We start from the raw sequence: 27922 nt of genomic DNA on the forward strand, positions 1-27922 counted from the left end.
TGTGAAGAACCTGTTGCTGAACATTGATCAACACTGGAAAATCAATCATCAGTAAAGTCTCAGGAAAACCCTGATAACAACATAAGGTGTTCAGTATTGATCTGTGATAGGCAGTATTGGTATTGATTAGTGATACGCAGTATTGATCGATGATCAATCAATCAATCAATCAGGCTTTATTTGTATGGCACTTTTCATGCCCACGACAGCTCAAAGTGCTTTACATGATAAAAACAAGGAACACAGGGGACACATATTGGGAGACACAGCCTACTACGGGGACAGCTCTCCACTCCGACACACCTCCACTTCGACACCCCGCTGTTACGAAATACCCCCACTTCGAAACACCGCTACTCCGACACCCCCTCCTCCCCCCCGCAGCTGTCCAAGGTGCTGAACCGCGTGACGTTGTTTACATTCTGCTTTGTGGCTTGTCTGTGAAACGTGCTGCTCAGAGACTGGGCAGATCTGTCCCACTTTCTCCCCGACACAGTAAAAGAAATACACTTTTTTTCTTTTTCTCCACCCCTCTGCTCCGCTCGAGCACGGCTGAACCCGGCTTGAGCTCACACGGGCGCGAGGCTGCTGCAGCCGCCGCTCGCGCTGACAGCTGACTGAGGGAGATGCTTTGGTTGGGCTTAGGCAATGAAGAAAGGAGTTGGTTAAGTTTAGTAAAAAGACCAGGTAGAGGCTAGACAGGCTAAGCATAATGAACATTATATGTCATTAATATGAAGTATTTGCTTGTTTTGCAGTTAATTATGCACATGATCCGTTTGACCCCAAAAAGGAAAAAAGGATCAATGCGCACTGCGCACTGGGGGTTTCCCCCAATAGCCTTTTCGGAGTAGCGGGGTCTTTAGAAAAAATAGAAAACCCCGCTATTACGATGAATGGAAGTCTATTGTCGGAAAGACGGGGCTTCGGAAAGGCGGGGTGTAACCGCCTACTACATACGCATTCACACAAGAATTTTAAAACACTGGAAGTTATGGAGAAAACGCCATCTAACAGTCTGTAATTAGTGATAGGCAGTTACAGCCCATATTGATCAGCGATCAAACATTTTAACTTTTACCTTACCTTAACAGCTGAAAAAGAACTGCGACGAAAGACGCTGGCTCAAAAGTGAAAGTAAACTTTGAACAGGCAGTGGGGGGAGGGGAGGAGGTCACATGATCTGTGTAAAGGTCAGTGTATTACTGCCATCTAGTGGTCAGTTTTCTTGTCAAGGGAGCGGGGTATAAAAGGGAAGAGGCCACTGTCACCTGTCAGCTCTTCCTGTGGGTGTGTGCGCTCACCTGTGTGCATCTCCACCATCCTCCCTTTGTTCTCCCCTGGCTGGCGCAGTGTTTGTGCTGCTGGCTTTGTTTGGACCATGTTCGTGGCTTTTTGAGTGAGTTTTCTTTGTAGAATTATTTGTAATCTTTGTGTTGGTGCAGTTTCCCTTATAGTTTGGTCTTGTTTTGTTATTATTAGGAGACAGACGTTAGAGTTGGCACCTTCCATTCTATTAGCTCCCTTGGTTTGTGGAACAAGGTATGTGTATCAGAATTTTGGGCTATTACTTTATTTTTGATGTCTTGTTTTATTTGTTGTTTTGGGGTGATGCCGTTCACATTATATTTTAATTCTTTAAATAAGGTTTTAGTAATATTGTAATGGGTTAATAAAATGTAGTTTTGTTTGTTTGCTTTTTTATATAGTGATAAGTTGGGTGCTTCTTGAATCTGTGTTGGGGAAATTCTATGTGAAGTGTAATGTGTTTAACTTTTTCTTCTTAATAATAATAATAAACAATAAACTTATGCACCCGTATGGAACTCTCCGCCTCCTTTCTCGGGGAACCAAGGGCCGCTACAATCTGAGTGGAGAGACTGGTGTTTTTACTGCTGTTTATTTCTCCCACTTTAAAATATTACACAGTAGAAGAACTGTGCAGTACAGACTCATTGTTCACTGCTGTTTTTTGTGCCCTGCTTTTGTCTGAAAGCATGTTGTGGGCAAAATCAAATCATTTTCATTGCATTAAAAAAAGTTCCTATTAAACCATCCACGGGGAAAACACGGAAAAGAGTGGAGGGACTGCAGGTGTTCACATACGAGGCAACTTAGCTGCGTGAAACACTTTGAATATGAATTTGAAAGTTTGTCTCGGTGTAGGTAGTAAATGGTTTTGGTTATTTATTCTTCTATTATTATTATTATTTATTTTTATTTCATGTAGCCTACTTTAACGTCTTTTTTTTTGTTATTCTGGCGTGGTGCGTCTCTTTCAACGCTTTGAAGTCGGATATCGGAGTTTTGGGACTTTCTGAATTCCGAGTCATCTCGAACGCAGCATGAGAACGCGACGTCATTGCGTCACATCCTCGTTCGGGGCTACGTGTCGTGCGTCGCTGTCTCCGCCCACCGCGGGTGATTATTGTAGCTGTAGGTGCGTTCGAGATGAGCCAGGCGTGCGCAGAATCGATCCCCGGTGACCAGCGCACAATGCAGCCGGTTAGATTTGTGTCCGACTTGATCCCGACTTGCTCTGACGTCATGCACGCGCCTGCAACGATAACCTCACCAGATCAAGGCGGCCGCAGCTTTTAGAGCCAGGCGCCGCAGTTGCTCTCCACCGACTGCAGCCTCAGGGCATGATGGGAAACACACCGGATCATGAGCTGATTGGCTCTTAGTTAGGACTGCAAACACTACGTGTTGTTGTATAATGCTAGATTATATGAATCTCATGTTGTAGGCCTATACTGCTTAAAAAAATATTCACACTGAGTCAAACTTATGTCCTGAGAAATATATTGGTTATTTATTGGACAACTGCAGTACAGCATAAGAAATATATACTTCGGTGACTTCCTGTTTGTATTGACGGCGGCTGGAAACTGTCCGACTTGACTGCAGCTTTCTGTCACCGCCCCCTGCTGCTGCCGCCTGCTCTCGCTGACCGTCCAGACGAGGCGCAGTTCATCTCGAACGCACCTTTTGTCCCAATTCAGGGGCTGCATCCTTCGAAGGCTGCATTTGAAGGCCGATTACGTCACAGCGCTGCGCGAAGGCTGTCTTGTCCCAATTTGCCCAAATTCGAAGGCTCCTCCAGATGCAGCCTCCTTTCCCCTGCATTCGGAGGATGCACTGCTAGTATCCTTCGCGGCCTCCCATATCCCAAGATGCTTTGCGGCCCGCTGTTCACAACAACAATGGCGGTGACTAACGGCAGCAGCTCAGGTACCGGCGGCAGCGGCAGCAGTGCCGAATACACATTTAAATGTAAGTAACGAGTTTTTGCTTAACGGCAGAAGTTCAAGGGGCCTTATAACATATTTGACTGTTAAAATACGTGAAGTTAATAATGCTAATACGTAGCCACCGGAATGTAGGACCAGCTACGTGTTGTAGCTTAAGGCTAACCTGTTGATATGAGGAGCTCAGCTAACGTTATTAAAAGTAGGCTAACGTTAAAGCCTAAAGCTCGGATGGTAACTTCTATCCCATTGTAACTGTGGAGGTGTTGTAGGTATACCTCACATCAGGTTAATTAGTTCTTGTTGTAAGTTGTGTAGGCTGCAGTTCACTCCTCTCCTGTGCCCAAAGCTGAATGCAGCTGATATATAACGTTAACGATGGGTTGTGAGTCCCGCTGTATTTCTAGGCTGTAAAACTGTAAACGTTTGCATTGAATACAGAGCTAACCTTAGGATCATTATTAATGTTAATATCATACAATCATTTCACCTGTTGACGTAACAGGAAATGTGCTTTACATGTCGTTTTGTTGTAGGGAGCAAGGAGCAGACAGAGGAGTTTATGAAACTTATAAAACTCTTCACCGGGGCCAAAAACACGGCCACACTAGGATGGAGGTAACTGTTAAAGCATAAATAAATAGCCAGTTTGTGTCAGTCCTGATGCCACTGTTCTTTAAACAGAGATGGTTGCCTAGGACACAATCTATCTGCCACATACAATGCTGTCTTGGGAGCTCTCCCCAGGAAGTTTAAACCCCTTACAGACCCCTAGTTGCTGTCAGTAAACGCCTTGAGTCACTGTCTTTAGAAACTAAAGACCAAGTCCGAAACCTTGGCGTGCTGATAGACTCAGATCTGACCTTCAACAGCCATATCAAATCAGTCACCAAATCAGCCTTTTATCAACTTAAGAACATATCCAGAATTAAGGGTTTTATGTCCCAAACTGATCAGGAGAAGCTGGTTCATGCTTTTATCTCCAGTAGACTTGATTACTGTAACGGTCTTCTGACTGGTCTCCCCCAAAAAAGCATCAAACAGCTGCAGCTCATTCAGAACGCTGCAGCTCCAGTTTTAACCAGAACAAAGAGATCAGATCACATCACCCCGGTTCTTAAGACCTTACATTGGCTCCCAGTCAGCTACAGAATAGATTTTAAAGTTCTGCTACTGGTTTACAAATCACTGAATGGTTTAGGTCCAGAATACATGAAAGACATGTTAGTAGAGTATAAACCCAGTAGAGCTCTGAGATCTACTGACTCAGGTCAGATAGTGGAGCTCAGAGTTCAGACCAGACATGGTGAAGCAGCATTTAGCTGTTATGCTGCAACAACTGGAACAAACTACCAGCAGACCTGAGATCAGCCCCAACTGTCAGCACTTTTAAATCCAGGTTAAAAACATTTCTCTTTTCACATGCTTATAGCTGAGAACTTTAAACTTATCTATTTTATTTTATTTTACTTTTATTTGCTGTGTTTGTTTTTATTAAGAACTTTAAACTTTATCTATTTTCTTTTATTTTACTTTTATTTGCTCTTGCTTTTAACTCTGTTTTCAGTGTTTTGTTTGTTTTTATTCTGTCTTATGCTTCTTTTTTTAATGTGTTGTCTTTATGTAAAGCACATTGAGTTGCCTTGGTATGAAATGCGCTATATAAATAAAGATGCCTTGCCTTGCCTTGCCTTGCTAACCGTAGCTCGTCTCAGACATTTACCGGACTGGGATCAAATTAATACGGTTTAACATCTAATGACCACAGTTTCATGTTAGCAGAACTGGTTTGTGAACTGGCTGATGATGTGTTAAAGGGATAGTTCAACATTTTGGCAAATTCTCCTATTGCCGTATTCCCTATAGTCACAGCAGTAGGTTCATCACCAGGGCCGCCCCTGCCTACACGCAGATCACGCACAGTGCGTAGGGCCCCGCGATCCAATGGGGGCCCCGTTTTGCACAAAGGATGCACATATGCACAGCCGTGGTGCGCGCTACTAGATCAGCTGTCAGCGCGAGGCAGGAGAAGAGGGAGAAGAGACCCTTTTTATGTAATCTGACACCGCACGCGCCGTCACGCGTCGATCTGACCAATCACTGGTCAGATGCGCTGCAGGCACTTGTCAAGCAGCTGCAGGTGAAGACGTGATCATGGCTTCGAAAAGAACGAGTCAGGCGCGAGCAAGAGGGGAAAAAACCAAAACAAGAGGAAACTCGTGCTTCTCTCGAAGGTGGGCATTTGTTGAAGTTAGTGCTGGGCTGGGTTAATGTCCGTTAACGCTGCTAATGGTGTTAAAGCCAGCACTAGTAAAAATGTAAAACTTTGTGGCATAAGCACTAAACCTCCATGCTCAGCACAGCTGCTGCTGCAGGTAGGAGGAGAGATGCTGCTAGCCTCCATGTGGACTGTGGTCTGGAGATGAAAGTCATTTTCCAGCGGCCCTTACCATTTATTAAATGTCTTGTTAACACCTTTGTCTGCATATTCACCTCTGTTGAAAGGCAGTGGTAAATTTATCAGTTGTTGGTCGTATTTTCGGCTAAACTTTATAATCTATTTTATCTCCACACAAGGATCTGTTGGTGAATTTAATCTATGACAGGCAGCTTTGGAGGAGATATTAGAGATAAATATTGATAGAAATGAGTGTATTTGATACTTTGGTTGACAGAAGGAACTAAATTTGAATGTAGCTACATTTTGAAATATCAGTCTCTTTGGTACTGAATTAGTATGTTTTATTAGGATTGTAGTTGTAGCCTATATAATAATAATAATAATAATAATAATAATAATAATAATAATGATGATAATAATGACAATAATAGTAATAATAGATAGCGATAGCAATTGTTTTTTTAAAAATTAATATTAGTATAAGTATATAACTGCTAAACTGCCAGTATTAGTGGTTGTAGTTTGCATTATAATCGATTATTGGAGGGCCCGACGAAATTCTTTCGCTTAGGGCCCCATTTTGGTCAGGGACGGCCCTGTTCATCACCTTCAATTATTGGTGCATGTTGTTTTGAGATCGGCGGGGCAGAGACGTGAGCTGCCCAGTGAACACAATGGAGGTGGACGAGTTGTGACCTGCACATTCACCACGCTCTGAAATAATCATGTACAATGATGTAACATTACGACACATGAAGCAAATACTTGGAACTACTTGTGCTTTTGAAATCACTCGGCCCAGCAGCCAAAACGACTCGTACCTGCTGTCACCTGCTACAGTCAGACTTGCCAAATAAAAAACATGGTCTTCAACATGAGTTCATGTTTATTTTATATTTTATTGTGTCAGCTTGAAACCATACAACCATGTGTCGTCGAACAGGAATGTGCACGGCTAATCAAATCCCAAACAATCCATGAACTAATCAATGATCACTAATAAACGAAAATGAAGTCATGAGTGTTAATTGGCTCCAGTTTCCAAGAAACAGCAGTTAGGTAATAATTATAGAAATATATAATAAAAAACAATGAGTCTCAAAGTCAAGATACATTTAAATCTACAAACTTCATGAACTCAGCGTCATGGTAACAGAAAAAATCATTGTCTGGTAGGATTAGTAGCTGATGGTTTTTGTGCTGCTCTACATCAGCAGGAAATGCACATCACATATAAAACTGATTCACATTGTTTTATTTGATTCAGTAAAACCACAAAGAAAAATAAATCACATGTAATTCATTCTATTCAGTGTCTCTACAACATGATGTTTGTTTCCAGTTGTGTTTCTTGTTGTGTGTGTTTAGCTGTGAGCAGCTCACAAACAGCCTGTAAAGTTGAACATGAACAGTGAATGTGTTTAAAATGTGTTTTTCTCCTCAGTGACGCTGGCGGCTCAGAGACTTTTAGCTTGGTGATATTAGGCCTCGTCCTTCATCAGCAGCTGAGTAAAAGTCACCGTGGTTTTTGTCCTGTAATAATCGACGCTTCCATCTTTAAAGGAAGAGGAAGAAGTTTACAAGAATCACTGAGAAGAGTTTAAAACATCAACTGGTTTAATCCATGAATGTGAAAACGTGAGTGAGAGACAGAGACAGAGACAGACATGTAGAGACTGAACTGTCTGTTCAACAGAGAGAAGGTTTCTGTGACAGGAGGAGACTCTGATTCACTCAACACAGACTCAACCAGGAACCAGAACCGATCCAGAACCCAGGATAGAGAGGTTGAGTGAAGGTGGTGTTGAAGGTGTAGAGGTGGATCAGTGAGTCAGAGGAGACTCTGTAGAAGGACAGAGAGCCAGCAGGACAGTCCACATACACTGCTACTCTGTTAGAGACAGAGGAGGAGGAGGAGGAGGAGGAGGAGGAGGAGGAGGAGGAGGAGGAGGAGGAGGAGGAGGAGGAGGAGGAGGGGATAGGTGTCTCTCTGTTATTGTGCCTGACGTAGTAACGACCACCATAGCAGTTCAGACTCCAGGACTGATCGTTCCCTCCAAACCTACAGTCATCACTGTTTCCTTTCCTTCTGATTCCTCTGTAACTCACTGATATAGAAACGTATTCGCTCCTCTCGACCTCCCAGTAGCAGCGACCAGTCAGACCAGTTGAACACAGCAGCTGAGGCCAGAAGTCAAATCTGTCTGGATGATCAGGATATGACTGATGCTCCTCCACACATGTTGCCTTCCTGTTGTTGTCAGACAGTTTGATCTTTGTGTTCACTGTGTTTGTGTCAATTGTGAGTGGACAGGAATCTGATGGAGAGAACAAGACACAGCTGCAGTTATTGATCATTGATCAGTTATTGACAGTTTGATGAAGACTCATGAGGTCAGTGATGTGACAGTGAAGATGGTTGAATGTGCTGCTCAAAGTAAAAACAGACTTACACTTCCTCAGACCTGGTGTCAACCATGGGACTCCAGCAGGCTGCACCCTGAAAGGAGGAGGGGGGTCAGAGCAGCACCTTCTCTGTCAGCATGCACACATGGACATTACATGGCTCTCACACACACACTGTTTTATCACTGTGTTCACATGGAGGCTGGTATGTCTGGATGAACACTGAGCACAGAGAAGAAGGAGCTGGAGTCTTTATCTAGTGATGATACAGAGCAGGAGGAGACCAGGAGGAAACACTTCATCATGTCTTTTCTCCATGTCATGTCACTGCAGTGTGAGACACACACTTTCACTCTCTGACTCTCAAGCTGCACAAACACACGTCACAGCAAAGAAGATGAAGACACAACAGGTGGAGCTGACCGGCCCAGATATCCCACAATGCACCAGGAAAGGCACAGGTGAAGACACGTTTGTTAGAGCTCAGTGAAACAGAGAGTTTAGTGAGAAACACTGAGTGTGAACACAACTTGTGTTTGTCTGAAGAAAACTCCCCAGGAAGCTGAAGAATGAGGCTGTGAGCAGGTTTCCACAGGAGCCACAGCCAAGGCGTCAGTTTACTTTGAAAAGTGGTGGGGACAATGACCATATGCAACTCCCCCCCCCTTGGAAGCCTGGACCGTGGACCCGATGGGGCTGGACTCACGGGCATTTTGTTTTTTGTTTTTTTAATTCTCCACCGGACGGTTATAGAGAGGAAAAACACAGAATATACAATATATGTCCAAAAGACTTTGTCCCGTCGTCACGACGTGAGTGAGGATCGGATGGTGGCTCAGGTTTAGTGATGAGGAAACTGTCACTGTCAGCAGCTGCTCCAAACAGACACGTTACTAACTTTATTGTGAAGGGACAAATTAGATGTTGATTTCGTTAACAGTGACTTTGCACCCGAACAGGGGCGGGGTTATGGGATGGCTACTTGGGCTCAAGCCCCGGATGTTTTTGCCAAAGCCCCGAATGTTTTACAGTAGGGGCAAAAAAAATCTCAACGCGGTTTATGTCAGTCTCCCTCCGCTGACCGCACCTGAAGTGCAGCCTCATGGACGTCGGAACTGTTTATTGAGAGGGGGGGGGGGGGTTTATTGGGAGGGTCGGGGGAGAGACGCACACTTAGCAGTGATTATGTGATCTGAAGTTATTTTATAATAGCATACCGCATCATTACATCAAATAATGGCCAGTATTCCATGTGTGGACGTCTGTGAAGACTGACGGGAGTGAAGCTGCCTCGTCATCTGCTTCAGAGAGGGACACCTTTCCACTGTTGGGCCATGGGTCTCCGCTCTGTGTCCGGAGCATGGATGTATTATAATAGATTCATGGACTGAAGACGGACCGCAGCGCGCCACACGCTGTAAAAATACGACTTGAATGGGATTGAAGCGATACAGCGTAACGGAGACAGAGACCCAGGTCCGACAGTGCAGCGAGGAGAAAAGCACGTGAAGAAGATGAAGATGAGCTAATGAACGATGAGCTTGGTCGCTATGTGTAAAAATAAAAGGAGGGATTTCCCTCAGATAAAAACCTGCCTCCCATAAAGGCCGTTGGTCATAGCCTACGTCACACTGAGCTGTCAGATGAGGCCTGACTCCACTATGACAGGCGCCAGGCTGCTGTATGGAGCCAGGCTGCTGCATATCACAGAGATCTATGCATTATATGAGATACAGTAGTACTCACAAAAAGTCAGGGATGTTTGGCTTTTGGGTTAAATTTCAGAATGCACCTAATATGCACTATAACCTTTACAGGTGAACTCAATTTAACCTTCTCTAAACTTTTGAATGCACATGTCCAGTTGTTCAATGTTTCTGGAAAAACGGTTCTATCTGGCCACATTTTGAAAATACAAAGTCAAAAGTCCCAGCCCCTTTCCTCAGACTTCTCTCTGAAGCCACGCCTTCACCTTTACGTGGACCTGGGTGAAGACTGTGATCACACACGCGAGAGAGTGAGATGGCAGCTTGATTGGGCATAGGCAGAACCAGACATGAAGGCATCTGATCGGTTTTTCCTTTTCGGAGTGAAAAGCATGTATTGGTCAGAGATTTGTCTATCCTGCAGCTGCCACAGAGGTCCGATTGTTGTTCCTTTTTCTGAATAGATAATGTATTGACTACTCTCAGGATGGAAGGACCATTTCACCCAGTATAGCAAAAAGTGTTTCTGAACATGATTACCAACCATAACTTTAAACCAGCAGCAGCTGAAATGTTTTCCTCTTAATAAAGTTTTATTCTATTCTATTCTATTCTATTCTATTCTATGCTATTCTATTCTATTCTATTCATCAACTCTGAAATAAAGTCTGATCAAAACATCTGGAGAGACTCAGAGCACAGCTGCCAACATCTGGTTTCATCATTGAGATCTCTTCTACTGAATATGAAACAGTGAGTTATGATGAGACACTGAAGTCATCAGGAGGAGAAACTCCTGATCCCAGTAGTTCATCACTGTGACTGATGAAAGCTGCACAGCTCATGTTTGAAACACTCAGAGATTTTGGCTTCAGTATAAACTGTGTTGGGACGAGTCAGACTGAGACAGAGGACGTCAGTGGAGTGGGCGGAGCTTCACTGTGGCCTACACCACCTCTGGATATGGTCTCAGTGATCAGATCTGATGTTATCAATGCATCAATCACCTGAGACAGATGTTAATACCAGGTGTGATAGAAAATGTTCCAGCTCCTCCTCCTCTATCAGACAGTGTGTGTGGCTGCAGCAGCCTCTCCATACCTGAGAGAGTCCAGTCTCCAGTCTGGATCCTCCAGTCTGTCTGACAGCAGCTTCACTCCTGAGGCTCCTGGATGGTTGTAGCTCAGGTCCAGCTCTCTCAGATGGGAGGGGTTGGAGCTCAGAGCTGAGGCCAGAGAAGCACAGCCTTCCTCTGTGATCAGACATCCTGACAGACTGAACACACACAACAACACACAGGAACCCTCTGTCAACACCTGCTGCTGTGTTCACATGTCATCAGATAAACAGCTGGATGGATCCTCACCTGAGAGTCTCCAGTCTACAGTGTGGACTCTCCAGTCCACCAGACAGCAGCTTCACTCCTGAGTCCTTCAGGTTGTTGTTACTCAGGTCCAGGTGTCTCAGACTAGAGGACTGGGAGCTGAGGACTGAGGACAGAGCTTCACAGCTTCTCTCTGAGAGGTTACAGCCGCTCAGTCTGAAGAGATGATCATGAGGAATTAAAGAAGAAAGGGATTTATTTTCTGTCCTGTTGAAAAGACAGAAGTGTTTTTATACAGTGATGAATAAATCCAACTATCTCTACACTTACAGAGCTTTGTTAGAGGCTTTGACCACTGGCAGCAGCCTCAGAAGAGCCTCCTCTGAAGCAGAGTATTTCTTCAGGTCAAACTCGTCCAGATCTTCTTCTGATGACAGTAAGATGAAGACCAGAGCCGACCATTGAGCAGGAGACAGTTCATCTGTGGAGAGACGTCCTGATCTCAGGGACTGTTGGATCTGCTCCACCAGAGAACGATCATTCAGTTCATTCAGACAGTGGAACAGGTTGATGCTTTTCTCTGCAGAGGGAGCCTCTTCAATCTTCTCCTTGATGTACTGAACTGTTTTCTTATTTAACCGTGAGTCACTTCTTGTCTTTGTCATCAGACCTCGTAGGAGATTCTGATTGGTCTCCAGTGAAAGACCCAGGAGGAAGCGGAGGAACAAGTCCAGGTGTCCATTTGGACTTTGTAAGGCCTCGTCCACAGCACTCTGGTAGAAAGGTGTCCTTCTGGTCAGTTTAGTCCAAATGGATGTTGTTTGTTGTTGTGACATCAGGTTGCGTCCAGAGTTGATGAAGGTCAGATGGACATGAAGAGCAGCCAGAAACTCCTGAACACTCAGATGGACGAAGCAGAACACCTTGTCCTGGTACAGGCCGCTCTCCTCTTTAAAGATCTGTGTGAACACTCCTGAGTACACCGAGGCTGCTCTGATATTGATGCCACACTCTGTCAGGTCTGATGCATAGAAGATCAGGTTTCCTTTCTGCAGCTGCTCAAAAGCCAGTTTTCCCAGAGTCTCAATCATCTTCCTGCTGTCTGAACTCCAGTGTGGATCTGTCTCAGCTCCTCCATCATACTTGACCTTCTTCAGTTTTAGATAAACCACCAGGAAGTGGATGTACATCTCAGTCAGGGTCTTGGGCAGCTCTCCTCCCTCTCTGGTCTTCAACAGCTTCTCCAGAACTGTAGCAGTGATCCAGCAGAAGACTGGGATGTGGCACATGATGTGGAGGCTTCGTGAGGTCTTGATGTGGGAGATGATCTCTCCGGCCTGCTGCTCATCTCTGAACCTCTTCCTGAAGTACTCCTCCTTCTGTGGGTCAGTGAACCCTCTGACCTCTGTCACCATGTCAACACACTGAGGAGGGACCTGATTGGCTGCTGCAGGTCGTGTGGTTATCCAGAGGCGAGCAGAGGGAAGCAGCTTCCCCCTGATGAGGTTGGTCAGCAGCACGTTGACTGAGGTGGACTCTGTCACATCAGTCAGGATCTCAGTGTTGTGGAAGTCCAGAGGAAGTCGACACTCGTCCAGACCGTCAAAGATGAAGACGACCTGGAACTGATCAAACCTGCAGATTCCTGCTGCTTTGGTTTCAGAGAAGAAGTGATGAACAAGTTCCACCAAGCTGAACTTTTTCTCTTTCAGCACATTCATCTCTCTGAAGGTGAAGGGAAATGTGAAGTGTATGTCCTGGTTGGCTTTGTCTTCAGCCCAGTCCAGAGTGAACTTCTGTGTTAAGACTGTTTTCCCAATGCCAGCCACTCCCTTTGTCATCACTCTTCTGATTGGTCGGTCTCTTCCAGGTGGGGCTTTAAAGATGTCTTCTTGTCTGATGGTTGTTTCTGGTCGGTCTGGTTTCCTGGACGCTGTTTCAATCTGTCTGACCTCATGTTCATCATTGACCCCTCCAGCCCCTCCCTCTGTGATGTAGAGCTCTGTGTAGATCTGGTTCAGAAGGGTTTGGTTTCCTGCTTTAGAGATCCCCTCAAACACACACTGGAACTTCTTCTTCAGGGCAGATTTGAGTTTACGACAACAAACTGCAGCAAAATGTTCTGAATGAAAACACAAGAAATCAGACCAATAAGAAAATATAACATGATAATTCCTCTAAATAACGACCTTATGAACATGTTTCCCTCCATATGTTGATGTCAGTGAACGTCTCATTTGTCCATCATGTTGAATCTTTAGAGAAATCCTCTTACTGCTCTGCAGACGCTCAGCCAGCTCCTCCTGCTTCATCCTCCTCAGGAAGTTCACTGTGATCTTCACTAACGCCTCTCTGCTGCTCCTCCTCTGCTCTTCATCCTCACCATCCACCACCTCCTCATCCTCCCTCTGACTCCCTGAGCATTCTGGGTAATCTGGACTCAGAAGCTTGTGGATCTTCTTCAGCTCGTTCTTCACAAAAGTGACCATGTTCTCCTCCAGCAGCTGGAACAGAAACTCTATGAGTGACAGCATCAAACTAAAACCTGACAGACTGACAATCCACTGGTGTCAAAGTGCAGCATGGAGGTGATGGTGAACACAACAGATGTAACAGCAGCTGTTGGACATGTCCTCACCATAAATATGGAGTCCAGGTGTGTTTGATGCTGCTGGGCAGACTGACCACTGGGAACCTCTGAGCTCTCCTGGTCCACTCTGTGGAGGAATCAGTGTCAAGTCAACATCAGGACAGAGCGATAATACAAGATGGACTTTATATGTCCCCTGAGGACGTTCACAACAGACAGAGACACTTTGGTTTCAGACCTGGTCCAACAACACGTCGTACAAACTGGTTCTTTTCTACAATAACCTGAGTCTGACTGTCAGTTACAGCTTACATCTGATCAGCTGATCCTCGTCCTCCTTTAAACTCAATGATCAAGCCCTTTGAGTCGTTGCTCTTTAAAGACAGACAGCTGGGTCCAGGAGAGTCTGGTCTCTGCTGCTGGATCCTGAAACAACAACACAACTCATGTTAAATAGTTTAGATACATGGAACATGAATACAGAAAGGTTTTGCAGTTTTATGCAACCTGGCTGAATATTTGTCAGCTTTCTGCAGACCCTGGATGACGATAACAGATAATGTGTCATTTGCATTTCAGAGCCCCAATCACTCCCACTATATGGCTATATTCATAAACTCTTGAATGGACCTAAATATTGTCCAAAGTGACACCAAAGTTACATGGGTGAGTAAATGACCTTATTTTATGCCAGAAATAAGGTCCAGGTTGTAAAAGACATCACTTGTCCTTTAACATGTGGATGTTCAGGTAGGGACAATGTGTATCCGAGTTATAACTCTGATTTTATGGAGAATCATTGAAATTTGACTCCACAGGAAGAACGTTCAACAGAGACTCGAAAGCTTTGAAATTTAGTTTTGTCTTACATCTGATCAGCTGATCCACGTCCTCCTTTAAAGTTAATGAACCTTCCCTTTGACCGGTCGCTCTTTAAAGACAGACAGCTGGGTTCAGGAGAGTCTGGTCTCTGCTGCTGGATCCTGAAACAACAACACAACTGATAAATGTGCATGTTGGAGAAAAACTGATGAAAAATATCTTCAATCTGTTAATAAACACAACAACTGACTTTTAGAGAGAAAAGTCTTTCTGACTGTTTTGATTCTGACCTTTGACCTCTGGTCTGGCTTTTGGTTTTAGAGGGAGGGGCTCCCTCCTCTCTGTCCTCACACTGATCCATGCTGCTGAGCTCACATCCACATCAGCTCACACACACTTTGTAGCTTCACCTGCAGAGGAAACACACATCATTCATGTGCACAGCAGCTCACATGTCCATCATGTCTCCAGCTGCTCCTCCACTGATTGGCTCTTCTCCTCTGCTTCATATCAGTGTCAGCTGAATGCAGTCACACAGCAGTGAGGAAGAGGAAGCTGCCATCAGCTGCTGTACTTCTACTATCAGTCCACTAGATGGCGTCATGAAGCTGCAGATCTGAGTGGAGAGACTGGTGTTTTTGCTGCAGTTTATTTCTCCCACTGAACCCTAAATATTTAAAACATTACACAGTAGAAGAACTGTGACTCATGTTTCTACGTTGGACCAGACGGCTGCATTGTAGAGGGTAGGCACTAAGCAGCAGTAATGAGCTGCCTCATGGTTTTAGTATGATTATATTGCACAAGGTCACTGCTGTTTTGTTTTGTGCCCTGTTTTTGTCTAAAAGCATGTTGTGGCCAAAATAAAATACATTTCATTGCATTTTAAAAAAAGAGTTCCTATTAAACCATCCACGGAGAAAACAGGAAAAAGAGTAAGGGGCTGTAGGTGTTCACACGTTAGGCACCTTAGCTACGTGAAGCACTTTGAATGCAAAGTTTGTCCCGGTGTAGGTAGTAAACTTATTTCACCTCACAGCTTCATTATCACAACATTCAGTCATTTCACTCACTGGAAATTCAGAGAGAGAACAAGACTCTTCACTTATTGTCTCTGTCAATCCATTCATCGTCTGCTCCATCAAATTTCAGGAAACAAAGTTCGTCTCAGTCTGAGGCCACGTCTTGTTTTGTTCACAGCAACAATCAAAGAGACAAAAACATTCAGTTTACAGTCAAAGAAAACAAGGAATTCTTCAGTGTTTGAGGCTAAAAACTGAACATTTCTGCTTGAAAAATGTAAAACCGTTGCAGCTCTAAAAAAATTCTTCAGAACAATATTGATGATTTGTGTCCAATAATCAATAACCCAGAGTGTTTGCTGTGTGTAATCACAGACATGAATGGTGGGGACACAAAGACAGTGATTTTAATCTACAACCTGCAGCTGGAAAGTGACCAGTAGCTTCACCTGTCAGGTACATGAGCTGCAGTACAAGCAGGAAGTAGCTCAACAAGGAAATACTCAAGGAAAGTACAAATACCTCACAACTGTACTGCACTAAATGTACTCAGTTACTGTGAAGAACCTGTTGCTGAACATTGATCAACACTGGAAAATCAATCATCAGTAAAGTCTCAGGAAAACCCTGATAACAACATAAGGTGTTCAGTATTGATCTGTGATAGGCAGTATTGGTATTGATTAGTGATACGCAGTATTGATCGATGATCAATCAATCAATCAGGCTTTATTTGTATGGACCTTTTCATGCCCACGACAGCTCAAAGTGCTTTACATGATAAAAACAAGGAACACAGGGGACACATATTGGGAGACACAGCCTACTACATACGCATTCACACAAGAACTTTAAAACACTGGAAGTTATGGAGAAAACGCCATCTAACAGTCTGTAATTAGTGATAGGCAGTTACAGCCCATATTGATCAGCGATCAAACATTTTAACTTTTACCTTACCTTAACAGGTGAAAAAGAACTGCCACGAAAGACGCTGGCTCAAACGTGAAAGTCAACTTTGAACAGGCAGTGGGGGGAGGGGAGGAGGTCACATGATCTGAGTGGAGAGACTGGTTCTCCCACTTTAAAATATTACACAGTAGAAGAACTGTGAAGTACAGACTCATTGTTCACTGCTGTTTTTTGTGCCCTGCTTTTGTCTGAAAGCATGTTGTGGGCAAAATCAAATCATTTTCATTGCATTAAAAAAAGTTCCTATTAAACCATCCACGGGGAAAACACGGAAAAGAGTGGAGGGACTGCAGGTGTTCACATACGAGGCAACTTAGCTGCGTGAAACACTTTGAATATGAATTTGAAAGTTTGTCTCGGTGTAGGTAGTAAATGGTTTTGGTTATTTATTCTTTTATTATTATTATTTATTTTTATTTCATGTAGCCTACTTTAACGTCTTTTTTTTTGTTATTCTGGCGTGGTGCGTCTCTTTGAGCGCTTTGAAGTCGGATATCGGAGTTTTGGGACTTTCTGAATTCCGAGTCATCTCGAACGCAGCATGAGAACGCGACGTCATTGCCTCACATCCTCGTTCGGGGCTACGTGCCGTGCGTCGCTGTCTCCGCCCACCGCGGGTGATTATTGTAGCTGTGTCCCAATTCAGGGGCTGCATCCTTTTTTTTTTTTTCAATAAATCTTTATTGACAGAAATATAATCAATACAAAGGCAGTTATTATTAATGTAAAGTCAAAAAAAGGGTTGTGACAGCACTCACTTTTAGTTAAACACTTTTTAATTCGCGTCCGTTTCTCGCTGCCGAGCAGTTTTTATGAATTAAAAAGTGTTTAACTTAAAGTGAGTGCTGTCACAACCCTTTTTTTGACTTTTAATTTTTTTGGACTGGCACCCGATTCACCTGTTCACATGTTGAGTTGAGCACGCCAAGTCTGCTGATTAGTTATTATTAATGTATCTTCAAACAAACAGTTGAACAACAGCCGGGGGGTAACTTAGGCTATAGGCTATTAAAGGGATAGTTCACCCAAAATTCAAATTTCACTCATTATCTACTCACCCTCATGTCAACTAAGAGCTGTGAGAATTTTCAGAGTCCTCCGTTCCTTCTCTGAGTTACGGGGGGGTCCGCGCAGCAGTATTTGTCCATATAATGGTTGTCAATGGACACCAACTTTCTTTGTCCAAAAAGACACACCAAAAAACATCCAAATACCTCCATACTGCTCGTATGTAATGTCCCTCTTGTCTTGAAGCCCCAACATGAGAAATTTTTCCGCCGGTCAGTGCCAATCACGCGAGATTGGCACTGACACAGGAAGAGCAGTGAACCGAGACACTGGGAGCTTCCGCTACGAACAAGCTTAAAATATAGACTTATTTAATTTTTTTCGGAACAATTTCTCATGTCGGGGCTTCAGTACAAGAGGGACATTACAGACGAGCAGCATGGAGGTATTTGGATGTTTTTTGGTGTGTCTTTTTGGACGAAGAAAGTTGGTGTCCATTGACAACCATTATATGGACAAATACTGCTGCACGCCCCCCCCCGTAACTCAGAGAAGGAACGGAGGACTCTGAAAATTCTCACAGCTCTTAGTTGACTTGAGGGTGAGTAGATAATGAGTGAAATTTGAATTTTGGGTGAACTATCCCTTTAAGTAAATACAGAGAATAAAGAGCACAAATCAGATGTTTTCATAGCTTTCTTATTATTCGAGTCACAGATACTTTGCATGTACTGTTCCGTTTCCCTTTGGAATGCCACAAAACAAAACAGGTTTAGAGTGACTAAATCTAGCTTTGTGTATGTGATATTTCCCTAATATTATTATCAAGTTTATGACATACAGTTCTTTCTGTTTCTTACTTTTGACATCATGGACACCAAAAAGTACCTTGTTCCAGTCTAAAGAAAAGTCTGAGTCAATCTTCAATGTGATTTAACGCAGTAGCTACTTCTGTCCAGTAGGTGGCAGTATAGTTACAGTTCCAAAACAGGTGCATCACAGTTTCAGGCTCAGACTCACACAGAGAACAGTTCACACATAGATCTTTCTTAAATTTTAACAAATAATGTTTGGCAGGGTGATATTTATCTATGAATTAGTTTGTAAGACTCTTCTCTCACTTTATTTGTAATTAGGTTTTTGTATGGAAGGTTCCATATTAGACCAGTACTGAACAACAGATGGAGTTGTGGTGATATCAGTTTGAAACAGTGATCTTATTAGATAATTCCTTTTTTTAGTTTTAACAGAGAAACACATATGCCCCACTGGTGTTATTATGGGATGTAAAGGAGGACAAACTGGTTTACCAGCACCTCTTAATAGAGTTAGGATACCAGAAGGAACAGCATCCATTACAACTGCAAAGCCCCTTGGGGTCACAGGAATACCAGATGTTGATACTCCATTATCATTGAGTAGTTGGGAAACTAAAATAATGTTATTATCAAACCATGAATTAAGAAATAGAGATTTATTTTTATATTTGATGTGTTGATTGTTCCAAATAAAGCATCTATGTGGAGAGAAGTTGTGCTTCTAGATTAAAGACCATGCCAACAGCATTAGTTTATGAAAGTTGGATAGAATTTGGGGAAGTTTTTCTATTTTATAATCACATAATAAAACATATTCAAGGCCTCCAATGGAAGAAAAAATAAATTTGGGTATAAAATTCCAGATGGATGTAGGATTATGTAAGAACTGCTTTATCCAGTTAATTCTAAAGGTATTGTTGAGGGTAGTAAAGTCAAGAAAATTTAGACCAGACTCATAAGTGTTCATAATAACAGATTTTTTCACATAATGCGTCTTGTTTTTCCAAATAAAATTAAATAATAACTTATCAATGGCACTACAGATTTGCTTTTGGACAGACAAGGGAATAGTTGCATAAGTAAGACGAGACAATCCTTCTGCATTTGTTAGCAGTATTTCACCTTTTAGAGATAAAAGCCACTGGTTTAGCTTTTTCCTTGTCTTATCAATAATCATATTAAAATTTTCAGAGCACCTATCTGTCTGATTTTTTACAATGGTTATCCCAAGGTAGGTGATTTTGTTTTTAACAGGTATATTGTAAATCATTGAATCATCGCAGTTTTTAAGAGGAAGAAGCTCACATTTCTTCAGATTTAAGGCAAGTCCAGAAGCTGCAGAGAATACATCTATTGTATGGATAGCAATGGGAACTTGTGAAGCATTTTTTAAGAATAATGATTAAGGCATGTGAAGAGTGAGTTACAGTAGTCCAGTCTGGATGATATGAAAGCATGTATTGACATTTCTAGTTCTGAGTGGGAAACTATGGAACGGAGCATGGCAATGTTTCTCAGGTGGAAGAACCAGTTTGGGGAGAGGGTTTTCACATGTTTTTCTAGATGCATAGATTTGTCAAAATGCACTCCAAGGTTCTTGATGTTTGTGTGGATGTGGTTCTTGAGTGGTCCGGGATGGTCTTGTACCCTGGCTGTGACACAGTTGGAGGCTATGACTAGAACCACAGTCTTTGCAGTATTTAGCTGCAGGAGGTTGGCTGCCATCCAGCCTTCAATAGCTGCCAGGCAATCCAGGAGGGTGCTGAAGCCCTGTATTCTATCAGGTGTAAATGAAAAATGGAGCTGAATGTCATCTGCATAACAGTGATGGGAGATGCCAGGAAACTTACTGATGATGTGACTGAGTGGGAGCAGTACAGGGCGAACAGGAGAGGGGCCAGAACAGAGCCTTGAGGTACCCCACAATGCAAGGGGGTGGAGTCTGACCTGTAGGGACCGACGGCCACCGAGAAACATCTGTCGCTGAGGTATGATGCAAACCAAGCTAGGGCGGAGCCCGTCACGCCCACCCAGGCCCTGAGCCTGCCGAGGAGTAAGCTGTGATCTACAGGATCAAATGCTGCACTTAAATCTAATAGGACCAACAGGGCGCACCATTTCACGTGGCTACGAGCAAAACCTGGAACGAGGTGGTGAGAAATAAAGAGAGAAAAACACAAAGAATAGACATGTAGCCTGTTCAGGAGACGTTGACCTGGGGAGGGAGGATCGGTTGGAGGCTCACAGGTTTAGTGATGAGGAAACGTCACGTCAGCTGCATCTGTCAGCTCCTGCTCCACGCAGACAAGTCACAAACTTTATTTTGGGAGAACAAACAGTGACATGTGATATAAACGCTAAGCACCCTCATTTATAATGAGGAGGGGGGGGGGGGGATGACGAGTGTGTGTGTGTGTGTGGTGTGGCGGGGGGGTGCACAGTGTTTCTCAAGATCTAAAGATCACTATGGTCGGCTCGAGCTGCGTGATCTCCGCGAGTAAAAGCGGAGCGGCTGTGCGCCAATCAAACTTTTTTTTCTCCGATATTTTGCAGAAAAACACACCCACAAATGACGTCAGGATTGAATCTGAACGTGTTCGCCACCTAGTGGTACCAAGCAGTAACAATATAGGGCAGTAGATTTAAAGATATGGGCTGTTTTATCCAAGAATGCTGCCTGTCATGATAGTGTGGCTTTGGTGCCTAGAGGGTTAAAGCAGAAGTAAGTGGTCCGGTCGTTTTCGCTAATGCTGCGTTCCAGGCAGGCTTTTGAAATCGTAAATTACAGCTTCAAGTCACGACTTACGACTTTGTAGCGTTTCAGGCAACCCACTCGTGTTTTTCCGACCTGTTTTACCGGTGAAAGTCACTATAACGGCCACTCGTAACTTCCGACCGGTGAAGTCGTACCAGATCGAACTGGTACGACTTCACGGTCGGAAAAATACGAGTTTCCTTGAACGCACCATAACAGTCCTCGTCCCTACGTTGCCACATTCACGGAGTTCCTTGGCTGCACACACAGCCCTGCATGCCGTTCTCTCTCCTCATTGGATAAAAACTGTAGGATACAAGGAAAGTTTTCTCCTGGGCTCAGAGCAGAGCAGAGTGACTGACAGACCCGTGTTTCAGACCAAACACTCTATGTAAGTGATTGCTGTCGGAAGATACAACTATTTAAGACTTATATTAACACAAATATATCACTTACTTCTGCTTTAAGCAAGACACGCACACGATCCCAAGAATTAATACAAGTTTTCGATTCCCATCCCTAACCACCAAGCACCGTCAGCAAAGGGAAGTGTGTGGTATATTGATGTGTTGATGAAAAGAAGGGATCACCGCCGACACGTCTTCACTTGTGTTCAAAAAAGAAGTTTATTAACAAGTAGAAGAACAGTGTACAAAAATGCCGAATCCTGAAGCATCCCTGGTGCCAAAGTGAGATCTTCTCTCCTAAGGCTCAAAACCATGATCTTATATACTTTCTAACTCCAAAACTCCACCTTATATCTTATCTTATATCTTATCTATATCTTATCATGACAGGCATTACGTGTTCAACATTACATAACATGAACATTCCATGTATCTGTTAATCTAACCAATTCCTATAAATGTTTAACATACGCAGTTCATGTCTTTCGTTTATGGACATGAGACAGGATCCAACCTATAGAGTTTTACGACCTTGCATAAGATAACCTTATGCAAGGCTCTCACGGGAAAAATGTGAACAACAGGACACACATAAAAAGAAGAACATAATACATGATGTTAAAGCTAAAAGTTCAGGTGAATAATAACAAGTGAAACAGCACAATAGGAAGACTTTTCTGAGAAATCACGTGACACGACTGTGAACAGAGCGGACGTGACTTTGTGGTTGACACAGTTATTGCTGGAGTGGGGGAGGAAGTCTCAGTACTGTCATTAAACTTCATGTCTCCTTCCCTTTGTTACTTTTAGGTCTTATTATTTCAGTATTAAGTTTGTGTAAATATACAGAGTTTTTTAATGGAATTGTGCAGATATGAAAATAAGACAAATCCTCCATCAGAGTTACTGAACAAGTGGCTGTAGTGAAAAACAACTGTGAACTACACTCGTCTGTTCCTCAGCAAATTGAAGTGAGGGCTGAGCCTCCACCTGCAGGGAGAGCTGCACTCAGTCACAACAACAAGGTTTACACAACAAGGTTTACACACCTGTCCACCACAGTGTCATTCTGCTGTCAACCAGCAGGTGGTGCTGAAGGAAGGAAAGTTCAAATCCTTCTCACATCAAACTGTTCTTTCAAATCTTGCATAGTTCCCCTTCAATAGCTAAATGTTTAAAACACAACATTCACCACCTTCCTTCATGTACAACTGAACCTTTATCCACTGGAGAACAAACACAGAACAAAGGAGAGTTCCCCTCTGGACTGAGAACATGAATCAGCTGAGTGGTAGAACAAAGACGACACTCACCAGGTGAATTCAGACCCACATCCAGTCAGAGTCGCTCTTCCTTCACCTGTAGAGGAAACACAGAGAGAAGCATCAGCATCAGTCTATAATCACTTCACAGTCAAAGAGTAGAGACATTAACATGATGACAGTGAACACAACAGGAAAGACAGGAAGTAGAAAACAGGGAACTGCAAACAGGAAATGAGAGAAAGAGTGAGAAAGAGAGAAAAGCAACAGAACTTACAGACTTTCCATCAGGACTTTAACATGTGAGGGTCTTCATCAGTTTGTCCATCAGTCAGTGACAGTCGACTGGTCTCTGAGCTGCTGTCACAGCAAAGTGAAGTGGAGCGACACCACAGGAAGACCTTTCTGAGAAATCATGTCACACGACTGTGAACAGAGCGGACGTGACTTTGTGGTTGACACAGTTATTGCTTGAGTTGGGGAGGGGGTCTTAGTACTGTCATTAGTGTGAATGCTGAAAGCATAAGTATTCTCTACTCTACTCTAACCAAGCCTTTTTAATAATCAATCGGTGGATCAATGGATTACATGTTAGGATGGGTCTATTTGTGTAGTCTCATCTGTCATAAACACGTATGTTGCAGAGCCTCCACTCTCCCTGTAACAAGCTACAAGTCATTTATTCTGCTGTTAATGACGGTAAAAATGAAACAGAAGGTAAATATCCTGCTTAGTTCTCCTCCTGTCCCTAGCAACGGCCCGTTTTACCTAGCAACGGTCTGGCAATCGACTGCTGGAATTCTTTTTCTGTTGTTGTTCTGGTAATTCTACATAGTCAACCTAGTCAGTTTTCAGTTTTTTTCCTGAATGTGTCTAAATCTTATTGAACTTCTTGTATATTCCACAAGAGCACTGGTTACTCCCCTGTGTGCCCTCCTGTGTGTTTTGACCGAAGAACATGAGACCGTCAACGACCAAGTTAGTATCAGAGTTCATGTGAAAAAACGATTCTCTTTGCTGAAGCGGCTAGCTGCCCGTTAGCTCCGTGTTAGCCATGCTAACGTAGCTCGTCTCAGACATTTACCGGACTGGGATCAAACTAATACGGTTTAACATCTAATGACCACAGTTTCATGTTAGCAGAACTGGTTTGTGAACTGGGTGATGATGTGTTAAAGGGATAGTTCAACATTTTGGCAAATTCTCCTATTGCCGTATTCCCTATAGTCATAGCAGTAGGTTCATCACCTTTAATTATCGGTGCATGTTGTTTTGAGATGGGCGGGGCAGAGACGTGAGCTGCCCAGTGAACACAATGGAGGTGGACGAGTTGTGACCTGCACATTCACCACGCTCTGAAATAATCATGTACAATTATGTAACATTATGACACATGAAGCAAATACTTGGAACTACTTGTGCTTTTGAAATCACTCCGCCCAGCAGCCAAAACGACTCGTACCTGCTGTCACCTGCTATAGTCAGACTTGCCAAATAAAAAACATGGTCTTCAACATGAGTTCATGTTTATTTTATATTTTATTGTGTCAGCTTGAAACCATACAACCATGTGTCGTCGAACAGGAATGTGCACGGCCAATCAAATCCCAAACAATCCATGAACCAATCAATGATCACTAATAAACGAAAATGAAGTCATGAGTGTTAATTGGCTCCAGTTTCCAAGAAACAGCAGTTAGGTAATAATTATAGAAATATATAATAAAAAACAATCAGTCTCAAAGTCAAGATAAATTTAAATCTACAAACTTCATGAACTCAGCGTAACAGAAAAAATCATTGTCTGGTAGGATTAGTAGCTGATGGTTTTTGTGCTGCTCTACATCAGCAGGAAATGTCCATCACATATAAAACTGATTCACATTGTTTTATTTGATTCAGTAAAACCACAAAGAAAAATAAATCACATGTAATTCATTCTATTCAGTGTCTCTACAACATGATGTGTGTTTCCAGTTGTGTTTCTTGTTGTGTGTGTTTAGCTGTGAGCAGCTCACAAACAGCCTGTAAAGTTGAACATGAACAGTGAATGTGTTTAAAATGTGTTTTTCTCCTTGTTATGATTGGATGTTATTACATGTTTGACCGCTAGGCGGCAGTACTGGTTAGTAGTCAGCTTACCGTACCATATAACATAGTAGAGCAAGACTGCATGGAGCCACATGTATGTTGTTGAGAACGTGAGACATTAAACTAAGTTACTTGCTATCAACACGGCCTCATCCTTCAAACACGAACATGACATGGTACCAGGAGTAAACTCGAATGGGCGACATGGATTTAAAACCACCGGAAAGTTTGAAACTAACGGGGAATGTCGACGATAACTGGCGCACCTTCAAACAGCGGTTTCACCTGTATGTTTCGGCTACGGGACTCGAGGCGAAGCCAGAAGCAAGAAAGGTAGCGCTGCTGCTAACGATAGCAGGGCCACAGGCCATAGAAGTATTTAACACGTTCGTGTTTGACAGTCCTGAAGATAATGAAAAGTTGGATGTAGTGCTGAGCAAGTTTGATACTCACTGTTCTCCGAAGAAGAACGAGATGTACGAGAGGTACGTGTTTTGGTCTCGTACACAGCGCCAGCATGAGCCCTTTGATAGCTTCCTGACGGACTTGCGGCTAAAGGCGCAGTCCTGCAACTTCGGAATGCTGAAGGACTCCATGGTCCGGGACCAGATTGTCTACGGCGTGGAGGATAAAAAGGTCAGAGAGAGGCTACTACGGGAGATGGAGCTGACGCTGGCAGGAGCCATTAAGATCTGCCAGGCCAGTGAGCTGTCCCAAAGGCACGTGAGGACGTTCAGCGAGATGTCTGCAGTCGCCTCGGCGCAGAGCGACAGCGCGGCAGCGGTTGGAGCAGTGTCGTATCAGCGGAGACGGCGCACACAGACCCGGCCTGCACAGCAGGAGGGCGTGATGATAAACTGCAAGCGCTGCGGCTCACAGCACAAGCCTAGACAGTGTCCAGCGTTTGGTAAGCAATGCTCCACTTGCCAAGGCAAGAATCATTTTGCTAAACAATGCTTCTCCAAACGGAAAGAGGGGGAGAAAAGAAAAACTGTAAACTTAATAGACGAGCCTGATCTAAGTGACACTTTCTTTGTTGGAATGGTGAATTGTGAAAGTGAACAAATAAATAAGCCAGACAATGTAAATGATGTCACTACAGAAGATAAGTGGATAGCTCCTCTAATGATAAATGGGACTGTAGTCACCATGAGATTGGACACTGGTGCAAAAGCAAATCTCATAAGCATGTGTGATGTGAAGGCGATGAAAAATAAGCCACAAATAAAAAGAAAAGAATCTGGACTGAAAGACTACAATGGGCGGCCAATCAAATGTTTGGGCACATGCAGGTTGAGTGTCACAGTTAAAGGAAAAGTGCACCACCTATTCTTCTTTGTTGTGAATGAGGGACGGGAATCACTTCTTGGTGACAGAGCCTGTGAAGAACTGGGGCTTGTGGAAAGAGTGTATCGCGTCATCCCAACCATAAACCCAACAAATGACTCTATGGACACAATTGTTCAGAACTTTTCAGATGTTTTCAAGGGTTTTGGTGTTTTGCCCTTCACATATAAAATACAGTTGAAAGAAGGAGCCCAACCAGTTGTGCATGCAGCACGCAGAGTTCCTGCTCCACTGAAAGACTGCCTAAAGAAAGAACTTGACAGAATGATCATGCTGGGGGTGATCAAAAAGGTTAATGAGCCTACAGACTGGGTCAACTCATTGGTCATCACAAAGAAAAAGAATGGTGAGTTGAGAATATGTATGGACCCTAAAGACCTAAATGAGAGCATAAAGCGTGAACATTATCAAATACCTACACGTGAAGAGATCATCAGTGAAATGTCAGGTGCCAACTACTTCACAAAGCTTGACGCCTCACAAGGCTTCTGGCAGCTGAAACTGGATGAAAGCAGCACCAAGTACTGTACCTTTAATACGCCCTTCGGCAGACACTGCTTTCTCAGACTGCCTTTTGGAATCAAGTCAGCACCTGAAATATTTCACAGAGCGATGGAGCAGATCATCGAGGGCTTGGATGGAGTTCGAGTCTACATTGATGACATCATCATATGGGGGTCCACAGCCCAAGAGCACAACGAGAGGCTGAACAGAGTTATGGAACGCATACAAAAGTATGGACTGAAACTCAACAAGAGTAAATGTGAGTTTGGCGTTCAAGAGATCCTCTTCCTGGGAGACAAGCTGTCTGCACGTGGTGTCCAACCAGATAAAGACAAAATACATGCAATACAGAACATGCCAAGGCCCACAGACAAGACAGGGGTGCTACGCATCATGGGGATGGTGAATTTCATAGGTAAATTCATTCCCAATCTGACAGCAAAGACATCATGCATACGAGAGCTTCTGCACAGGGACTGTGAGTGTAAATGGACAGTGAAACATGAGCATGAGTGGCAAAAACTCAAGGACACACTGAGCACAGCACCCGTGTTGTCATTTTATGACCACACGAAGAGGATAAAAGTGTCTACAGATGCTTCCAAAGATGGTATTGGTGCCGTTCTACTCCAGGCTGAGGGTGAGCACTGGAAACCGGTAGCCTATGCATCTCGGGCTATGACAAAAACTGAATGCCGATACGCTCAGATCGAAAAAGAATGTTTGGGACTGGCGTATGGTTTGGAGCGGTTTCATAGCTACGTGTACGGCCTGCCGTCTTTCACAGTCGAAACTGATCATCGACCGCTGGTCGCCATCATCAAAAAGAATCTGAATGAAATGTCTCCACGGATTCAGCGGTTAATGATGAAGATGCAAAGGTATGATTTTGAACTGATATATACTCCAGGTAAACACCTAGTCCTTGCTGATGCCCTATCCAGAGCAACTACAGGCGACAGTGTGAGTGCTACAGACGAGGACATACAGTGTCACGTGAACATGGTGTCGGCTACACTGCCTGTGTCTGACACAAAGTTAAGACAAATAGCGGAGGCTACAGCAAAGGATGCTGAGCTACAGCATGTCATGAAGAACATGGATGAGGGATGGCCAGCTGGTTCGTGTCCACAATTTTACCATGTCAGAGGTGAGCTTAGTACTGTGGATGGTCTGCTGTTAAAAAAGGGCAGGATTGTTATTCCACGGGCTTTGAGAATGGACATGTTGCACAGG

At 43.6% G+C, this 27922-nt stretch overlaps 2 protein-coding genes across 2 annotated transcripts in view; both read right to left on the reverse strand.

Moving 5' to 3' along the window:
- The window catches only part of LOC310991316 (uncharacterized protein), a 126176-nt gene that overhangs the window by 84137 nt on the left and 14117 nt on the right, over positions 1 to 27922 (reverse strand). Inside the window, exon 10 of the mRNA XM_083978972.1 lies at positions 11131 to 11304. Coding sequence (XP_083835098.1) covers positions 11131 to 11304 — 174 coding nt within the window. The remainder of the gene's footprint in view (positions 1 to 11130; positions 11305 to 27922) is intronic.
- Positions 13198 to 16539, reverse strand: LOC310991371 (uncharacterized protein). The gene is made up of 7 exons (XM_083979057.1): positions 16483 to 16539; positions 15574 to 15684; positions 14791 to 14910; positions 14548 to 14661; positions 13991 to 14104; positions 13727 to 13805; positions 13198 to 13592 (listed from the first exon to the last, which is right to left on the reverse strand). Exons 3-7 carry the CDS (start codon positions 14859 to 14861, stop codon positions 13266 to 13268), a joined length of 705 nt encoding a protein of 234 aa, XP_083835183.1. The 5' UTR covers positions 14862 to 14910; positions 15574 to 15684; positions 16483 to 16539; the 3' UTR covers positions 13198 to 13265.

The sequence above is a fragment of the Trachurus trachurus genome (genome assembly GCF_905171665.1).
Source record: "Trachurus trachurus genome assembly, chromosome: 9".
NCBI lineage: Eukaryota > Metazoa > Chordata > Actinopteri > Carangiformes > Carangidae > Trachurus > Trachurus trachurus.

Bases quoted from the DNA above. Each gene is read 5' to 3' on its own strand.
- LOC310991371 (XM_083979057.1), bottom strand. From the start codon at position 14,861: ATGGATCAGTGTGAGGACAGAGAGGAGGGAGCCCCTCCCTCTAAAACC. The intron at 13,806-13,990 runs GTAAGCTGTAAC...ATTCCTCCACAG, and splicing joins CGAGGATCAGCTGATCAGAT to AGTGGACCAGGAGAGCTCAG. The intron at 13,593-13,726 runs GTGAGGACATGT...TTTCTGTTCCAG, and splicing joins ACCTGGACTCCATATTTATG to CTGCTGGAGGAGAACATGGT.